Genomic DNA, 19,746 nt, shown 5'->3' on the forward strand with positions numbered 1-19,746 from the left:
AGGTACGATTTTTCTCAATCAAAATGTCTACTGTTGCCATGGCCTTTTGATGACTATTATTTGAAACTATACTCATTTAACTATTTTTGGTTTGCTATTCTGTGCTTTTCCTATATTAGCATTCTTGCTGTCAGTGGATCCTAACAAGTATTAAAATGAACTTGGCTGCAATTTGAAGATTTTGTTTTACATAAGGTGGGCAACATAGCCCCCTGGCAGTGCAAGTTTATAGGGCAAAAATCATGACCCAGCTTTTGTATGAGGCACCTTACATGGATTCAAGCAATTAGATTTAATGTAGACCCCATTCAGTCGTTTTTTCTTCATGCAGTCTGTGGAGTGCCTGATATGTGGCGTCGTCATCCCCTTGCCTAGAAGCTGTCATGCAACAGCTGGCATCCCTTGATGGTCTACTGCCTTGAAATTTAGGTCGCTTACAGTGCAGTCCTAAGCAAAGTTACTCCAGTCTGACCTACTGAAATCAGTGGGCTTACACTGAAGTAACTTCTGATTAGGATTGCACTGCTTTGAGTTATTTGCCTGAATCCTTTCTTACTCTTTTGCACTGGCTTTGATCTGATACTTTTTTGAGTTCTTGGAGCCTGGTAGTGGATGCAAAATGATTTTTCATTGTCGTGGTCAGTGTTTTAGCAGCGGGATCAAATTGACAGGTGCAGGCAAAATTCTGTTGCTTGCCGTTCAAGGACTGTCTGATGCCCCCGCTAGCCAGGCCTATGGTTGTCTCTTGGTTATTTGAAGGACAAACAAAATAACGGTGTTTAGTGGATTATACATGCATGCTGTGATGTGTTGAATGCAGCTGATCTCGTTTGTTTAACAGTTTGCACATTTGCACGATTGTGGAATCAGTTTGAAAAACCAACAGGAGGTCTTTTTTGTGATTCATTTTGCAAAGGTGGTAGTTGAACACTAATAGTTGTTAATATTAATAACTACGACTGCGCCAGTAGATTAATGGATTAACAGAATACCCTACCCCCAATTAACTAGGAATCAATTTAAAAAATTATTATTATTTATAGTATAAGTACTTAAAAACAGATCCTGATAAATTTTCTTCAGTTTTGGCACTACCCATAAAATTTATGAGGTAGACTTATTTTTTCACCCTTTAGGGGTGTCATGCCTCAGGTGGGGTGAGCCACCTTACGCTACCACCACTCTGGGATTTAGGGTCCCTTGGGAAGGCCCAGAGTACCCTCCCAACCCTTCTGACCTCCGTAGCTTGGCCAATAAACAGGCGTGAGGACCCAGCAGAGTAACAGCAAACAAAAGGGTTTATTTACAAGGAGGTCAGTTAATATCAAACAAACAAGCAAGGTTCATTAGCAACAATAGATGGGTGAAAGCAAAATAAACCAAAGGCCCTAACACGACTGAATTCACTGCCCCTCTGTCTGCCAGGCCTGCCTTCTCACCCTACCTGGATGAGGGCCTCTCCCCCTAGCAGAGACCTCCCCTGGCCTGCTCTGCTCCCTGGGAGAAAGAACACAGGCTTTTACCCCCTCCCAGACTTATATAGCACTAGCCCCCTGTGTTCTGATTGGCCAAAAAGGGCGCCAAAATGGCCCAGGAGCTCCTGGGAATTGTAGGCAGGCCTACTCCCACTGCTAACAGGCTTCTGAGGCCTTGCTAGGCCTTCCTGGCACAGCCAGATCATGACAAGGGGTTTTATATTTTAATCAACATACTTTCTAATTATTGTTACCACAAAACCTAATCCTAATCTCTCACTGTTGTTTAGTGTTTTTTAAAGCTAGAACAGGAGCATTGTACTAATATGGGGTAGCCCTGGTTGTCGTCACAACAAAAAGCTAACCTTTATCCCTCACCTATATCTGCTGGGAATTGCCAGGGGTCACTTAGAATGAATGAATGATGAAAATACTGGGAACCGCAGTGAAATTTCTGGGTGGTGTGGCACCTGGGATTTGTCGAGCCCTGACTTAAAGGGTGGATTTCTTAGGGTGTACTGGGGTTGTTTCCCAGACTCAAATGGTCATTCTTCCCTTCAGCTAGGTATCAGCCAAGATGGACCAGGATCAGGCATAAAGGGAGTAGTTCACATCCATCCAAGCACCTTCTCAGCATCTTCAGGGTGTGATAACTGGAGCTTACCAAAGCAAAACCGTGGTTTGGAATAGAGAAGTAAAATTTTGTGAAATTTTGAAGCCACTGGGGGTGGGCGGGGGTTCTTTTCCACCACCACCACCACCCAAAAAATCTAGAAATTTTGGAGAAACTTTAAATATATACAGTACTGTCGTATCAAACCTAATTTTACAGCTTTAACAACATAAAATGCAACTACCCTCTGAGGAATGGAGACCTGAGTTGTTTTATCCCAGTTGGAAGGTGGGAGGGAAGTTACAAAGAAGTAAAATAGGGTGTGGAGATACAATGTGAAAAGTAATTACCTTGATTGGATTTTCATTGATTCTGTAATGCAATATTTGAGGAAGCACTTGTTCCCTATGTGTACCTTCCCACTGGCTGTGCACCGTAAATTGAACCTTCAAGTTCCATCATATCAGGGAGTTAGGTTGTCACTTAATAAGGAGCAGGGTGTTTTCTGTAATCATTGGGGTGGAGCCAACCACCATCCAATGGAAGAGCCACTTAAGTTGGAGGAAGTCTTCAAACTTTGATCAATGGGGTGGCTGGATAGGGGAAGATCTATGTCCCCCATGCAGCCCCTTCCCTGTGGAGGTCAGACTGGAACCGTCTTTCCTGTCTTGTAGAAGATGCATTTTCTTTTCCCCTAGTCTTTTAATGTCCTTTAAGGGCTTTCAAAATGAGCACTGACAAGTTTTAAATGATGACTATTTTTTTAATTTGAAGACTTCCGGTTTGAATCCAGTGGCTTACTTGTGGTTATTTTTTTCTGTTTTTTACTGTGCAATGATGTATTGGGTCTTTAATTGTATTAAATTGCTTAGAGTATGTTTTTATTTTAAACGTGGTAAAAGATAGCTAATTCTTCCTAACACAGCACACTACAATGACAAAACACTGAACCCCATGTTTATAAACATGGAGTTCAGTGTTTTGTCATTGTAGTGTGCTGTGTTAGGAAGAATTAGTTATCGTTTAATTAAGTAGACACTCTTCTCCATTACAGTAGATATTACATCCTTGGAAATAATAGTGGAACAGTTTGTATGGGAGGGGCACGTGTTTTCAAATACTTGCAGGTTTTCACTTGATGGAGAAATTCAGAAGCAAATGAGAGGCAAAGTGGAGTCAAAGACACTATTGAGGCTGGGCCATCATTTGCATGGGGAAATACTTGACCAGTCTTCCAGAGTCAGCCTGCACCGAATACCTGTTCTCTGCTCTGCTGCACTTGAAAGTACTTTTCCAAAACTAATTCATGATAGGTAGGGCACCTGCAAAGAGTTGCAGGGGGTGGGAGGGGATGTAATCTCCTGCCTCTCCATTATTTCTTCCTTCTGTTCCCTGAAAGCCCCCATAGCCTCTCCTCTTTTCCTGCTTCCTTCTGTTTTTCCCATCCACCAGCCAGCCTACTTTTATCTGCCCCCCCGCTTTTGTATCCCCTGGCAGTCTCTACCTAGGAAAACTGAATTGTGCAGTGCTGGCCACTGGGCCCAGTTATAAGATGGGGAACCCACAAGGACTTGCAGAGGTAACTTCATTTCCCGCTGAATCCCCTTCCCTACACCATGTACTCTTTTTGTTCTTCTAGCAGCCCCTGTATCTCCTCTCCTTTCCCTGGTTCCCTCCTCCCTTCCCACTCACCAGTCAGCCTTTCTTTTATCTGCCTCCCAGTCTTCAGCTTTATTTATTATTTATTTATTTTATTTCTTTCTCACCTTTCTCCCCATTGGGGACCCAAAACAGCTTACATGATTCTCCTCTCCTCCGTTTTATCCTCTCAACAGCCCTGTGAGGTAGGCTAGGCTGAGTGTGTGTGACTGAGCCAAAGTCACCCAATGAGCTTCCATGGAAGAATAAGGATTCAGACCTGGGTCTTCCAGACACTCTGACCACTACACTACATTGCCTTTTGTGGGGTGGCTGCTGTTGAACAGGAGCAAGGCAGGGTGAGTCATGCAAACCATGAGATAGCAAGTTACGTGGTAGTTGCTGTCAGACTTGGTCCCAGTGAGTCTTCTCTAAAAAGTCAAAAACAGCCCTGGAATGGGCACTGCTCACTCTCTTTGCCTTTTACTGACAGAAAGCAAAGCTTGAGGGCTGGCAGTACTGTTGTGGCCTAGCAAAGGTCACTGAGTGCATTCATTTCTTAAAGGTACAGGCACTGTTTCTGTTATTTTGGAGTATTTTAACTCTCTGTGTTTTTTTTTATTTTAGGTTTCAAAATTTCCCACAAACCTGGGGCTTTTCTCAGTTTTGTAAAAAGATCTGTCTTGTCTGTTCAGAGCCACCCCTGCAGTTACAGCCACCTTCACTGAAGAAGGGAGCTTTGATTCTCAAAATCTCATACCCTGAAAATCTTACTGGTATCTAAGGTGCCACTGGACTCATCCTGCTGAGCCACCATCACTGTAGTTCTGGCCTCAGCCTATAAAGTTGTGAGGTCCCAAGAAAGTTGTGGTTGTATGTTTGTGGAACACTTCCATTCCAAGCACTGAATTATTACCAGTGCTTGCTTTCTTCTGCTGATCACCTGTTTACTGGGAGGGAGGTGCTAGTGTGTTAATATTCCTGGTGATAACAGGATTTGGGCCCAGACAGACAGGTTGAAGGGCATTTTATTTCAAATGCTTTTCAGATTAAAAGGATGCAATCCAGGGAGCTACATGGATAGGATTCTCCATCTCCCCTCCTACCCACCCTCTCCTGCACCACATGACAATCACATTTGCAATGCAGTTACAAGAATAAAAGAAAGAAAAAAGCCTCTGCACAGTCCCTTGTACATACATACCTTAGGTAGTGTCCCTATTATAGAAATAATTTTTAGTTCTTTATAAACTAAATGAACACTTCTACTTTGCATTTCCCCACTTACTTTCTTAAAAATACAGTTTTTACATTTGTGATACACAACAATTAGAGCTAAACTGTTGTCCAAATGACAAAAATACTGGTTGGAAAAAACCCAGCTTTAATACTTTCGATATTACTGACTGGAGTGATTGAATATTCACAGTATAGAACTAGTGTGTCTTTTCCACGGCAGCTGCACGTTTGGGAGGGGTAATTACATGACTTAATTTGCAGTTGCCTTGTGTAAAGTAGTTACTAACTAGACCTGGTGACACTGAGCCGTACAAAGCCGTTCCTGTTGGAAAGCCTTTTTGATGTGCGCTCGCTCAGGTGGGTGCAGCTGCCAGATGCAAGCCTAGTGCAAAACCAGGAAGCTTGTCTGGTTAATACTTGAACTTTGCTCACTGCGGCATCTTTGTTTAAAGCTTCCTTCCAATACACACGCACACACATGCTCATGCTCAGCTGGGCGTGTTCAAGCAAATATGTCTTTAGACTCGGTAAGTCCGCGTATTCTTTGTTTAAAAGCGAGTATATAATAAGTTTGTAAATTTTACTAGGGGTTGTTTGAGCTGGGTTAAATGGTTATTGCTTAAGCCTGTTTGGGTTTTAAAGTGATTAAGCTGAATGTTTATGCCCTGAAGTCAATGTTTTTACGTTCTCTAAACTTTCCTAGAGTTGGACAGCTGTTTGGTTTTAGTTCAGTTTAATTAGGCTTTGGGTTAGATACTGCTTTTTAAAATAATTGTTCACCGTTCTAGGAATCTGAGTGTGTGTGTGGAAGTTAATTTGATTTACATTTAAGTGCTGGGAATTGGTGTTTCTGATGGCAAGGTAAAAGTTCATGCCTTTATTCAGGAAGTTTACACGCTGTATGCGTTTCTGGCTTTTAAAATGACGACACTAGACACCAACTGCCTTTTTCTCAACCCCAGTGCAAGCTGTGGTTAACGTTATTGGCTAAAATCTTTTTAAAATGTTGGCCTTCCATGAAACATGGCTTTGAGTGTTGTCCTTTTAGAAGGAGGGACATTCATATCCAGTGTTGTCAGACAAAAAAAAATCTTTCCTATGTTCATTGTGACAAAGTGAATGCAGATACGCAAAGGTTTTTGAGGAATGGGAGGGTCTAGGGCTATGTTCAGAATTTTATCTGGTGTAACAATTATTATAAAGATTAATTTTTGGAATTTTACGTTTAGGATGGTGTTAACTTTGTGTCTTTTGGCTTTTCTCTCATTTCTGCCACCCAAACAAAGTCAAAATGACCTTTTCAAGTATACTTTGCAAAGCCAAGAAGAGGATTTTAGTTGCAATTATGGTGGGGCTCCACTGCCGTTTTCTCACCAGGCTGGTGTGCATCCTTGAAAGTATGGTGGGTATCTGTGAAGTGCTCCCAATGGGCACCATCTCCCAAGCAGGTGTCTGCTGCATGTTTAGGGATGCATATTATGGGATAACATAGGGAGACAAGGCAATGGGAAGTGGAAAATTGATCCCCAAGTTATTTTTGGTCTATCCAAGCTAACCAGGTGATAGTTGAAGCTCCAGGGTGATAACTTGTAGGTCAGGTGCCTCTAGCACCTGGTAGATAGCACACAGGTGTAGTCAGGGCTTTTTTCCAGCAGGAATGCGGGGGAACGGAGTTCCGGAACCTTTTGAAAATGGTCACATGGCTGGTGGCCCCGCTCCCTGATCTCCAGACAGAGGGGAGTTTAGATTGCTCTCCGTGCTGCCAAGCGGTGCGGAGGGCAATCTCAACTCCCCTCTGTCTGGAGATCAGGGGGCGGGGCCACCAGCCATGTGACCATTTTCTCCGAGGGCAACCCACTGAGTTCCACCACTTCCTTTCCTAGAAAAAAAGCCCTGGGTGTAGTAAGTGCAGTTGATTTTTGCTCGCTTTTCTTAGACGAAGAAGCTTTCATACTTTGGCCATCTGAAAACATGGATGGTTACATGTGGCAGTCATTTTACTTGCAGAAATGTGCTTAAGATAAATGTGGGCCTATCCTCTGCACTTAACTGTTATGTTTACTAAACTTTAGTACGTTGCACTTCTGTGGGCATAGCTGCATTTAGAAACTATTGGCAGCACTAAAATAGAACAAATAAAAGCAAAATGTATGGCAAGTTTCATAAGCTTGTGTGTAAGTTGTGCACCTGCCAAAAGGTAGGAATCTTTAGGACATAACAGTCAAAAGTCTACACAAGCCTGTTTTCACCACTCTGAAAAGCCCATTATTTTATAGTAAGGGGGCTCCAGTGGATCAAAGTAGTTGTCTTTGCCAAATTATTCGAAATCCTATTGTAGCCAAAATATTCTGTTGTCACAAGTTTTTGGCAACCATAATTATGAAGAGCTTTAATTGCAAGATTTAATTATGCAAGCTAGAAGCATCTTATGAGAGCTTCTTGAAAAAAAGCATCGTTTGGCCACAAGATTCCAAGTACAGTCTATACTCCTTGTACATAAACAAAGGTGTCAGTTTATTCTTGTTTTCTTTCACCCTTTTCTCTCTTCCACCACAACTGCTGCCATCATCTTTGCTTTATTGACAGCACTACATCCTTACAATGGCAGGACTTTATCAGAGATCACCGCCAGCCTTCTTGTGCTTATGTGCACCGGGGCGGGGGGCTCTGTTTCTGTAGTGGCTGTAGGAAGAACATAGTGACCACTTTTTTAGACTTAGTGTGGAGTAGGGTTGCGAGTGTTGGGCTAAGAGGACCTGAGACACCTGTGTTCAAATCTCCACTCACCAAGAAACTCACTCAGTGATCTTGGGCCAGCTGTATTCTCTTATCCCAGGGCTTTTTTTCAGCTGAAACCTGGTGGAATGGAGTTTCCGCACCTCTTGAAAATGGTCACATGACTGGTGGCCCCACCCCCTGATCTCCAGACAAAGGGGAGTTTAGATTGCCCTCCACGCTGCTCCAGCAGCACAGAGGGCAATCTAAACTCCCCTCTGTCTGGAGATCAGGGGCGGGGCCACCAGCCATGTGACCATTTTCGCTGAGGGTGATTTAAACTTTAAAAAACTCTCCCCTTGTTCCAGGTGACCCAAAGTGGCATCATTGTGTGGTCCTGTGCTGGAAACCCACTGAGTTCCACCACCTCTTTTCCCAGAAAAAAAGCCCTGTCTTATCCTAACCTACCTTGCCAGGCTGGTTGTGAGGGTAAAATGAAGGGGAGAGCTGTGCTGTGAGTTGCTAGGAGAAATAGTGGGATGAAAACGTGATAGGTAAAAGCAGAACATAAACTGTTTTGCATATAAATCTGCTTAAGATATCCTCGATGCATTGCACACACAGCCATAGCATCTCTATACACAACAGCACATTGAGGCTTTGTGCAAACCATGTTCCAACTAAATTCCCTTTGACAGCTTAGGAAATAAAAGCAATGCGATTAAGCTACCTATCCTTCTTCAAAGACTACGCACCGTGGGTGTTTGTCAATTGTGCCGGTGTAGCTGTCTCCACAAATAAACGGGTTTTTTTTCCTCCTTCCTTTGGAAATACGAAACACCCCATGCGCAGATCAAACTGAGCTTCCTTGATGACCAGTTCAAGAGTATTAATAGAAGCTCCAGTGGAGGCTCTAGTGAAAAACAAGATGGGACACTTTCAACACAAAAGTATACAAGTTATTTCAGCTTGATTTTCCCAGTCCCATTGCTATAAAAAAAATAATACGGGTGGAGGCAGAGAAGAGTTGAAGCAAAATATGCATATGGATTTTTTTTAAAAAAATCTGCCTCCCGGCAAAGATGGGAAAATCTGAACAGAGATGGAAATCATTGCGTTCAGGTTCTTTCTCATCTGTTCTGATGTAAAGGGGACAAAATACTTCCAAGACTTCATTAAGGGCTATGGGATGAAAGTTTTGGCTTGTACAGGAAAAAACAGCTTCTGAATCTCCAAAGCTAGCATTTGCAGCTTACAAGAGCACATGAAAAGACTTTTAATTACTACAAGATATATATGAGACTCCTGTTAAATGAAGGAAACTCTGGCTTCTTTTAAATGAGGTTTTAAAAGTTTGCCATAGTGAATGTGTATCGGTTGGGGAAAGAGTGGGGAAAGCTGATATTTTCCAGGTGTAATTATCTGCTATCTGGACCAAATGCAAAATGTGACTGATAAACTGAAAGATGTATATGACTCCCCCCTCCCCCCTATGGCCATATCAGTGAACTAACATGTTGTCCAGAGCTATTATTACTAGCGTCATGCAACTGTGTATTTTATGGCAACCAAGTTTCATGGTGCATGCTGGGGAGTTGGGCATGGAGATAAGCCTTTCCCATTTTGTTCTGGCTTTCTTGGACTAGAGAAAGGGAAAGTCTATAGCTGTTGGATGTGACGCGGCATAAAGTTTTGTATATAAGAAAAAAAACCTAGCTCTCCTCATGTCTTCCTATGTGGATGCATTTTGAGAAGGATGTTTTAAAGCTGTGATTTTGTGTTGTCATGGCCGTGTAAGACTGATTATTGTATTTTCTGATATCATGGAAAGCTGTAGACGATTGGAAACCTGACATGATATGCCATCCAATGACAATTCTGGGTAAGAGATGTTACTGGGAATTTTCTCAGGTAAACATTAGCGAAGGTAACCTTTTTTGCCTGTTTAATAAATTAAAATGCCATTGATACTGGAAAACATCCAGTGAAGGAATGTGTGTCAGCGCTGCACTGGAAAAAACTGCTGCTGTTAAGGTTAACTCATGTAATTGCCCAGCTTCTCCATCAGTATTTCCCTTCACATTCATGGCACATGATATCCAGGCCAGAATATCAAAGCCTTCTTCCTTTAGTTGATCATAAGTTGTAAAAGGCAGTAGTATTATTGGAAGTGCCCCTAAGTGCCTTGATTTCATGTTCAGTAAGATGAGAAGCCAACCTGGGCAATATCACGTGATGGCTGGGGGGCCTGCAACCCCTCTAAGCAATTTCCTACTAGTTAGTAATAGGCCATCTTCCTCCGGTTGCACATTTCTTAGTATCTACATCCCATATTTCCCCAAAGCAGAGATTGCAGATAAAAGTTGTGTCAGCACATTAAGTGGTTTGTCTTCTGTTGACTCTTTACCTAGCGCACCATTTATACTCCGTCTTCAGCTTTGATGGGAAAAAAATACTATATTTTTCTTCTGCTCTCTTCCTTTCAAGGAACCCATTTCTTATGAGTTCTTAGGTAGTTGGGTGTTTAGATACTTTCTAAGGAAAAGAGCCATTTCTTTGTTTCTTTGTCCTAGTAGCTTTTGGTCAAATGTGAAATTTGTTCTGCAGCACCCAGTCTGATGAAGTTTGTCTTGCCTCCTGTACATTATTTTAAGATTTCTGCAGATTGAAACTGCAGGACTTTTTTTTATCATGTTGTCAAACGTGTCTTTCTCCCCCCCCCCTTTAAAAACCGGACATCCTGCAAGATTGGTTGTGGTGAAATCAAAACCTTGCCTGCCACTTTATGATTTTGGTAGCTCCTAATAAAAGGAATTATTGTACCATTATATGCACCTAAGGAAGATGGGTTAAGCCACTGTCCAAATTGACCATCAAATAGAAAATTCCCAGAGAAGAAATAGTTTCTCCTCCAGTACAAGCCCTTGGGAAACAGTCCTCCATGTGGAGCATTCATTAGCGAGAATATGTGAGGGGGACAGACCTTACTTCAGAAATGGCTGCATTTAGACAGCCCAATAAGTGAGGGATCTCCACCATGGTGCCCATGGGCACCATTGCATCCGCCAATACCTTTCCTGGTGCCTGCCAAGTGGGTGGGGCTTTTATCCAGACGGGCTTCTGATAGGTCATTGGAGATTTGGTTGGCTGTACAGATTATTAAAATCATTGCTTTGGCAGAAGCTGCCACCACAGCACAAGGACCTTCACTGTATGACTGAAGGTGGGCTATGGCAGCCATTTTGTAGCTGTGCCCACCACTCTTATTTCAGAATTCCCATTGAGCCTGCCAGTTGAAAAGGGTTGGGGACCCCGGAACCATGGTTTGAGCAGAAGAGAGAAGTTATTTGCTCCGAGGACTAGACCTGCAGTTCTTTTCTCAGTTCTGTAAGGTTGCAAGTGGAGAGTTGGGAGTAGGCACCTCATCAGATGTACTCTGAATGGACATTCCACTTTTCTGGTTCTGCTCTTTCAGACCCTGGTCTGCATAGAGCAAGAGTCCACCATAAAACACCCAGATGTGCTTAAGAACTAGGCTACTGTTTCTACTAGCTGGATATTTTGTGCCTCTCAGGGTGCCCTGTACCTTTCATCCTTCTGAATGGCAGATAGCACAGTGTGCTTAAAAGTCATTGGCATACTTCTTTCTTGTACAGCTAGACAAGGAATCTAAGTCCAGGATCATAAAATCCATCCTGCCTCATCTCATTTTAGTCACCTGTCTTCAGAAGGTTGGATTCCGGAGCTACCTTTAAAATTTGTTTATTTAAAATATTTATAAGCCCTCCTTTCTCTCAAAAATGCTGATTAAAAAAACAGTTAAAATCTGGAAATGTTTAAAAGCCGCTATCGGGATTAACAAACATAGTACTCAATCAAAGCCTCCAAACAATGGTATTCCCCGTTATGATATATGGAAGGGAAAGTTGGATATTGAAGAAAGCTGACAGGAAGAAAATTGATTCATTTGAAATGTGGTGCTGGAGGAGAGATTTGTGGACACCTTGGATGGCCAAAAGGACAAATAAGTGGGCACTAGATCAAATCAAGCCGGAATTCTCCCTAGAAACTAAAATGACAAAACTGAGGCTATAGTACTTTGGTCACATCATGAGAAGATAAGATTCTCTGGAAAAGTCAAGAATACTAGGAAAAGTAGAAGGCAGTAGGAAAAGAGGAAAACCTAAAATGAGATGGCTTGACTCAATAAAAGAGGCCACATCCTCCAGTTTGCAAGATCTGAGCAAGTCTGTTAGCGATAGGAGGTTTTGGAGGTCTTTCATTCATAGGGTCGCCATAGGTCAGAGGCAATTTAACAGCATGTAACACACACACAAACTCCCAACAAGCTGGAATGCAGTTATGTGCCTTCCCCCAAGGTCCTCTTAAAAAACTCTGTTTTACAATACTTCTGAGAGTGTTACAATGATGAGGTCTGCCTTAATCAGCCAGAAGACTGTTCCATATGGCAGAAGCAGCCTCTGAAAGTGCACCGTGGTTGGGTGGCAGCAGAACAAACCTGCACAGCAGGTGGAATGAGCAAAAGTAAAATAGTTCTGTTTACCTGAAAATAATCCTCTTTCTATGTTCAAGTTATGTCCAAGGGAAGATTTTAACCTGGGTCTCCCAGATCCTAGTTTGACACTCTGATCTCTGTAACGCACTAGCTTTCATGAGATGGCTGCTGTTGAATAGTAGCAAGCCACTGGGCCTTGGTGAATCATGCCTGTTGCATGGTGGCTGCTGTCAGGCCTGATCCCAAAAAGTCCTCCCTCAAAGGCCAAAACAGCCGTGGAAAGAGCCCTCCTCTGCCGTGCCTTTTACTGACAGAATCCAATTTTCTAGGGATGTTGGAGGTTTGTCTAGCAACCAGGTTTATCTAGCAACCCCCCAAGATTCTAAAAGCTACAGGCTTTGCTTCTATTATTTTGAGGTGGTTTTTTTTTTTAAAAAAAAACAATATAATTTTTTCCCCCAGATTTATCTGCAAATTTGGAGCTTTTCTCAGTTTTGAAGGAAAATCTGGCTTGTCTGTTCACGAGTCCAGTATCTGGTTTTAAGTATCCACAGTTGGGGGTCATGTTGAAAATTCGATATATTAATTTGAAGGGGAAGGCATTAACACATTTAAAGCAATCCCATGGTAATTACTGAAGGGATAAGATGTAAACACAGTGTAGGATAATCTTTGGGGATAAAACAAGAAAGGGCAGAGGAGAAGAATGAGCTGAAAGTGCAGAAAATCATGGTTATGATGCTTATGGAATTGTGGTAGTTGGGGAAATGTTTGGGGGCAGTGGTTTGGAACCTGTCAAGCAAATTTTGGGCATAGAGAGAAGCATATCTGGAGAAAGCTAAAGAGCCAACTGAAAGCTGCTTTGCTCCAGAGTCGTTCCTCAGAATTGTAGGAAGACAATCATAAATGTCTGTTTGCCAGGAGACAATTCTGTATGAACCAGGGACCCCCCCCCCACTCCTATTTCTGGGTGCTGAGAACAGCCACTCCCAGAGCCCTTGGGCAGAAGGAAGGCACCTGTTCATTTCTTTGGTGAGACTTTTCAGCCTCTTCTGCGGTTGCCAGCCAGATGCCCCAAAGGCTCACAAGCCGGGTGTGGAGGCCAAATGTATCTGTTATCTTTCATTAACATGTATCCACTATCATGTCCCTTCAATGTTTTTTTTTCTTCATTGAAACCCCCTCAGTTCTTTAGCATGTCCTTGTGAGAAAGATGTTCCAACTCTATCATTTGCTTATACCTTTTCTAGTTCTGATATCCTTCTTTTGAAATGGCCAGAACTATACACGGTTTCAGATTTTTGTTTTTTGCAACCCTGAGAGATTCTCCAAAGGTTCCAGAACCATCCAGTCTGCAGTCAAGTGTTCCTGTTTTTCAGTTTTAAGCATCTGTATGCTGGGACTACTTGGCTATTAGATGTACAGTGCATAGTATTCGAGATGCAGCTGAAGCATAGATCTACACAACAACCTTATGATGCTGGCCGTTTTGTTTTCGAACCCTTTTCTAATAAATCCTGGCACAGAATTTGCTTTTTCCATTGCTGCTGCACACTAAATCAACTTTCTCAGGAACTTTGGGTGAGAGCCTTTTCCAATGCTTTTCAGACATCCCAAGTTTATAATGCCTATTGAATCATCCACCCTTATCCACATCCCTGAAGAACTCCAAAAGGCAAAACTTTGCAAATGCCCTGCTGACACTTCCTCAGCAAGTCTTGTTCTTCTATATGCTTAATATTTCTATCTCTTTTAATGGTTTTCACCAGTTTATTTGGACCACGTGTGAGGCTGGTCAGCTTATAACTTCCTGAATTCCCCTTGCTTTCCTTTTTAAAAACTCTTGCTGCATTGGTTATTTTCCAACTCTTTGGTCGATAGACCAGTTTTAGTTACAAATGGTACATTACTGCTTAGAGTTCAGCTGTTTCACACACGAGTTCTTTAAAAAAACCGTTGGGGTATATGACCCAGTAATGTGTTAGTTTTTTTTAACTTGTAAATTAGACCTAACAATAACAATCTGGGTTATTTTCACTGATTCTAAGAAAAGATCTCTAGTATCTGTTTCAGTATTTATAGTCTAACGCATGCCTTTCTTAGATACTGCAACTGAAATTTGCATGTGTACTAGAAACTGGCATGCAGATTCTGGTATGAATCTAAAGACCTTTGTATATATTAAGAGGTGGTTACCTGCAAGGGGGACCAGTCATTATAGTATACCTCTGGAGAATTACAGCTCTTAAGAGATTTTGGAATGTTCTATAGGAAGAGATGGTAGAATATGAAAGAGGTTCTTTTGATGCCCTATTCAAGGTATGGAATAAAGGGGTTAAAGGGGCAATCAACAGTCTGCTTGAGCCATTACTTTGTTGAGCGCATGCCCCTTGGTTTATTGAACAATGTCAGTATTTAATGTTAGAAGCAGCTGCTTCTCATAGCCCCTTGGATCAATTCAGTCTGCTCTCCTTTGAGGTTGTGGAGTGAGCTAAGATTGTTAAGTGTCTCTTTGGCTAGGATTGTTAGTGTCTGTTTGAAGGAGGGCAGGTTCCGGGAAGTGTTAAGGGGATTGTCCAACTCTTTTTTAAAAAATGATGAAGGAGAACCTGGTCGGTTTTGCAGTCTTCCATTTGATCAGTTCTCAGTCTGCCATTCTAGAGAAAAGTGAAAGAATGTGTTGTGGACAAACATCTTTAGTCATTCCTGGATCCCTTCCTTGGCCTTTTTCAGTTTGGGTCTGGCATGGTTATATTTCCATGGTATGAGCTTTCGAGAATCAAAGCTCCCTTTGTCAGATACCCTGGAAATCTAGTTGGTCATTAGTTGGACCCAGGGCTATTTTTCTGGGAAAAGAGGTGGTGGAACTCAGTGGGTTGCCCTCAGAGAAAATGGTCACATGGCTGGTGGCCCTGCCCCCTTATCTCCAGACAGAGGGGAGTTGAGATTGCCAACTCCCCTCTGTCTGGAGATCAGGGGGCGGGGCCACAAGCCATGTGACCATTTTCAAGAGGTTCCGGAACTCCGTTCCCCCGCATTCCCCCTGAAAAAAAGGCCCTGGTTGGACCTGAATCTTTTTCTTTCTACTACAGACCAACATCAGCTACCCACCAGAAACTAGCTTGGTTGTGTGACAAATGGCTTTAGACGCTTGAGTAGGTGAATTGGATCTGGAGACCAGCAGGGGAGTACCTCTCTGGTTTTATTGCATTTTATGTAGAACTGCCCTCTAAAACAGCTTGGAAGTTTTAGTGCCAAATGCAGATGTTTGCCTTTGGAAAGGAATTAGGTAGCATGTCCATATCCAATTCATACGACATCAGTTGTCCCAGCTGCCTGTGTGTTTTGAAACCCAATTTTGACCTCTGATTTTAATCTTTTCAGGCCCCAATTTGCATGTGTGATTCCCTATTTTGAGTCATAAATTCAATATTCAGGATACACTTGAATTAAAGAACCAGCATCTAGATGCTGCGTGAATCGTTTATCTGTATATAAAATAGAACATATATAAAATAGAATCCATTTTCATTTTTCTTTTTCAGGAAGTGAAGAAAGAGGCAGAACCTAAAGATGACAGCTTGCCAATCAAGAGAGAGAGGCACGGAAATGTAGCCAGCCTCGTTCAGCGCATGAGCACATATGGGCTTCCAGCAGGGGCCTTCCAGCCTCATTCGCAGGCCAAAGGCTTCAGGAGGAGTATGTAGCATTTTCCTTGGTAGTGAAAGTACTCCGTTGTCATTTCTTCACTGCAGTCATAGAACGCATAGTAGGATTTCATCGAAGATTTTTTTGCAATGGGTGGGAGGTGCACTAGCACAGATTTAAATTTACCTGTACAGTCATGAGTGCAGAAATTAAAAGCAGGAGTCTCCTTGATTCTAACATGCTTCCAAGGGTTTCAGAAATGGCCTGGATTGCTCTCTGTCCCACATCTGCATCTTCTAGGAAAGTAGTGATAATGGGCTAAAGTTCATGTACCTTGATCTGGAGTAGGAACATGTTATTCTGTTAGCCAGACTTGTTACAAGTAGATACCTGTGAGGATCAGCGTTGGGTGAGGAATTGCATCCTTCCCTTTGCTAGTTCACCTTCAGTGGGCTTGGCTGATGTGGCACAGACCACTCAGGCTCCCATTCCATTCCCCACATGCAAATTCACAGAGAGCGGGAATCTTGCTTGCCCATCCCTCCTCCACTCTGGCTACCCCTCACTTGTCTGTCCTCATCCATGATGCTCTGTAGTGAGCAGCAGCAGAGGCAGCTCCTGTCCTCCATCTCCTATCTGGCACAAGCAGCAGCAGCTGTCTCGCCTCTGAAGTCTGTCACACATGGCAAGGAGTGTGGGTGCTGCCAAGCCAGCAGAGAAGCTTTGTGTGCCAGCGCAGACATTTCCTCTGTTTTGGAAGAAATGAAATCCCGCCCCCCCCCCCCCACACACTTCTTTTTTTAAGGTTTTACATTTTTCAGCAAGCCTGAGGATTCCCACTAGGTTTATAGATAGTTGTTCCTTCTGTCTGCATGGCCCCAATCCTCAGATTTAAATATCCACAGGGGGCCATGTTGAGAATTAAATAGATTGATTTTTTTAAACAAGTCTATTCTGGGTTCCCTGACCTGAAAAGCCTGGGTAGGTGTTTGCCCAATTTTGGAGTTGCATGTGCAGTATTCAGGGCATGCACAGCTAAAAAATGGGGCAAATAATACCCACCTGTGGCTTTTTTGGATAAGGAAAATGAGGAGGGGGGAAACAGAAGCCTGTTTCCCCTGTGCCTAATCCTAATCCAAATCAGGCCCTCTGGTTCTTTAAAAACAAATTCCCCCGCAGCTGCTGCCTACCTGTGGGGGAAAGTAAGTTGGTCTTTAAATGTAAAATCTAGTTTGAACTAGTGATCTACTTATAACCTAGTACACAGCTACCTCTTTTGTGTGAGTCTGGCAAAATAGTACAAGTGCATTAAGATCCAGTTTTTAAGATGTGAGGATAAAGGAAATTATGGAGTGAGGAAAAATAACTCAAACAAATTTATTCGGAGAAAAGATACCTGTAAAATTACTGAAGGAAAGGTTCTTAATACGTTTCTTCCTCCCAACGTTACGGATAACATTTGAAATGCAACTTCTTTGAGAGAGTTAAAGTAGCTCACAGCTTGAAAGCATCAGCCCAGAAAACAGGAAAAAGAGTGCTGCTGCAGTAGGTCGGAGGGGATAGAGAGAGATTGCAGTTCTACTCAAATAAAATGTATTGAAATCTTCATATTCCAGTGCTAAATAGATGTTTAGAGCAAATGATCCAGGGTAATTTCTAAAAATCTTTTTAAAAACGTTAAGCCACATATTACTCGTTACTCATGTCTGTTTTTGAGATCTTTGTTGGGCAATTATTTTATGGCTACTGAAAAAGGAAAAACGGTAGAACAAGGCACAACTTACTAACTGGCTTTGCTATTAAGTAGGTATATAGTAGGAGTGAATGGATTACTCCAATTCCATCCTAATTATTCCTTCTGTTTTTAATCCTGGGATTGTGTTCTGATGATGTTGCATCAAATTTTGTGGAATTTCATAAGAACATAAGAGAAGCCATGTTGGATCAGGCCAATGGCCCATCCAGTCCAACACTCTCACACAGTGGCCAAAAACCAGGTGTCCTCAGGAGGTCTTCCAGTGGGGAAGGGACACTAGAAGCCCTCCCACTGATTGCTCGCGCAAACACCAAGAATACAGAGCATCACTGCCCTAGACAGAGAGTTCCATCTATACCTTGTGGCTAATAGTCACTGATGGACCTCTGCTCCATATGTTTATCCAAACCCCTCTTGAAGCTGTCTATGCTTGAAGCTGTCACCACCTCCTGAGGCAGTGAATTCCATGTGTTAATCACCCTTTGGGTGAAGAAGTACTTCCTTTTATCCGTTCTAACCCAACTGCTTGGCAATTTCATTGAGTGCCCACGAGTTGTTGTATTGTGAGAAAGGGAGAAAAATACTTCTTTATCAACCTTCTCTATCCCATGCATAATCTTGTAAACCTCTGTCATGTCACCCCTCAGTCGTCATTTCTCCAAGCTAAAGAGCCCCAAGTGCTTTAACCTTTCTTCGTAGGGGAAGTGTTCCATCCCTTTAATCATTCTAGTTGCCCTTTTCTGCACTTTTTCCAGTGCTATAATATCTTTTTTGAGGTGTGGTGCCCAAAATTGTACACAGTATTCCAAATGAGGCCGTACCATTGATTTATACAGGGGCATTAGCGTTGGCCTTTTTTATTGCCGTCACACACTGTATTGACATTTTCAGGGAGTTATCCACCACGACTCCAAGATCTCTCTCTTGGTCAGTCTCTGCCAGTTTGGACCCCATCATTGTGTATTTATATTTGGAATTTTTGGCCTCAGTGTGCATTACTTTGCACTTGGCCAAGTTGAACCTCATTTGCCACATTGATGCCCGCTTGCCCAGCCTCGACAGATCCCTTAGGAGTGCCTCACAATCCTCCCTGGTTCTCACCACCCTGAACAATTTAGTGTCATCAGCAAACTTAGCCACTTCACAGCTTACTCCCAACTCCAACTCATTAATGAACAAGTTAAAAAGCACCAGACCCAATACTGAGCACTGCGGTACCCCACTGCTTACCATTCTCCACTGTGAATATTGTCCATTTATACTCACTCTCTGCTTCCTATTCATTAGCCAATTTTTGATCCATGAGAGGACTTGTCCTTTTACCCCATAACTATTGAGCTTACATAGCAGCCTTTGATGAGGAACTTTATCAAAAGCTTTCTGGAAGTCCAGGTAGACAACATCTATTGGTTCCCCCTTGTCCACATGTTTGTTCACTCCCTCAAAGAACTCTAATAGGTTCTAGGGGTGTGCAACGGGGAAATACTTGGGTTTCCTGCTTCGGATTTACCCAAAGTGGGAAAACGATCCGGAATAAGCCAAAACCCGAAGCGGCAAGCTGCTTTGGGTTCGGGTTGTCAGAAATTGCTTCAGTGTGCTTCTAAATGATTCGGAGCATACCGAAGTGAGGTTCCCACCTCCCCCTGAGCCTCCCTTACCCCAACCCCACTTACCTTCTGAAGGCCAGAGTAGGCCTTCTGCTGCCACCACCGCGGCCAGCAGGGCGGCGGGGAAAGCTGCAGCCGGTGCCTGCACCGCCGCTTTGGCAGCTGGCAGGGCGGCATCGAACACCGGCACCGGCGCTGCCTGCACTGCTGCTTCTGCATCTGTGGCAGCCGGCACACCGCAGCGAATGCCTGTGCCACCTGCGCCACCGCTTTGGCCTCTGCAGAAGCTGGCAGGGCGGCAGGGAAGGCTGCCCTGCTGGCTGCCGCAGAGGCTTCCACCACCAGAAGGATGCCCCAGGTAAGTGGGGTGGTGGTTGGAGGGTGGGCACCCTTTAAAAAGGCCCCGAAGCTTTCCGAAGCAATCCAAATTGCTTCGGGAAGCTTTGATTCAGTATTTTCAAATCAGGGCCATCATACCGAATCTTTACGAACCGGGCCCAGTTTGGTTTTTTCCCCTGAACCAGGAACTTGAAGTGCAC

General features: G+C 43.1%; 1 protein-coding gene across 2 annotated transcripts in view; it reads left to right on the forward strand.

The window, feature by feature from the left end:
- Nucleotides 1-19,746, forward strand: part of CD2AP (CD2 associated protein) — a 96,643-nt gene that overhangs the window by 35,863 nt on the left and 41,034 nt on the right. The window contains exons 1-2 of one of the 2 annotated variants that reach the window (XM_054998573.1): nt 5,424-5,492; nt 15,742-15,895. In XM_054998573.1, coding sequence (XP_054854548.1) covers nt 5,478-5,492; nt 15,742-15,895 — 169 coding nt within the window. In that variant the 5' untranslated portion in view covers nt 5,424-5,477. Of the gene's footprint in view, nt 1-5,423; nt 5,493-15,741; nt 15,896-19,746 lie in introns of those variants that run through there. The other variant, XM_054998650.1, reaches the window with a different exon arrangement.

The sequence above is a fragment of the Eublepharis macularius genome, chromosome 1 (genome assembly GCF_028583425.1).
Source record: "Eublepharis macularius isolate TG4126 chromosome 1, MPM_Emac_v1.0, whole genome shotgun sequence".
Lineage (NCBI taxonomy): Eukaryota > Metazoa > Chordata > Lepidosauria > Squamata > Eublepharidae > Eublepharis > Eublepharis macularius.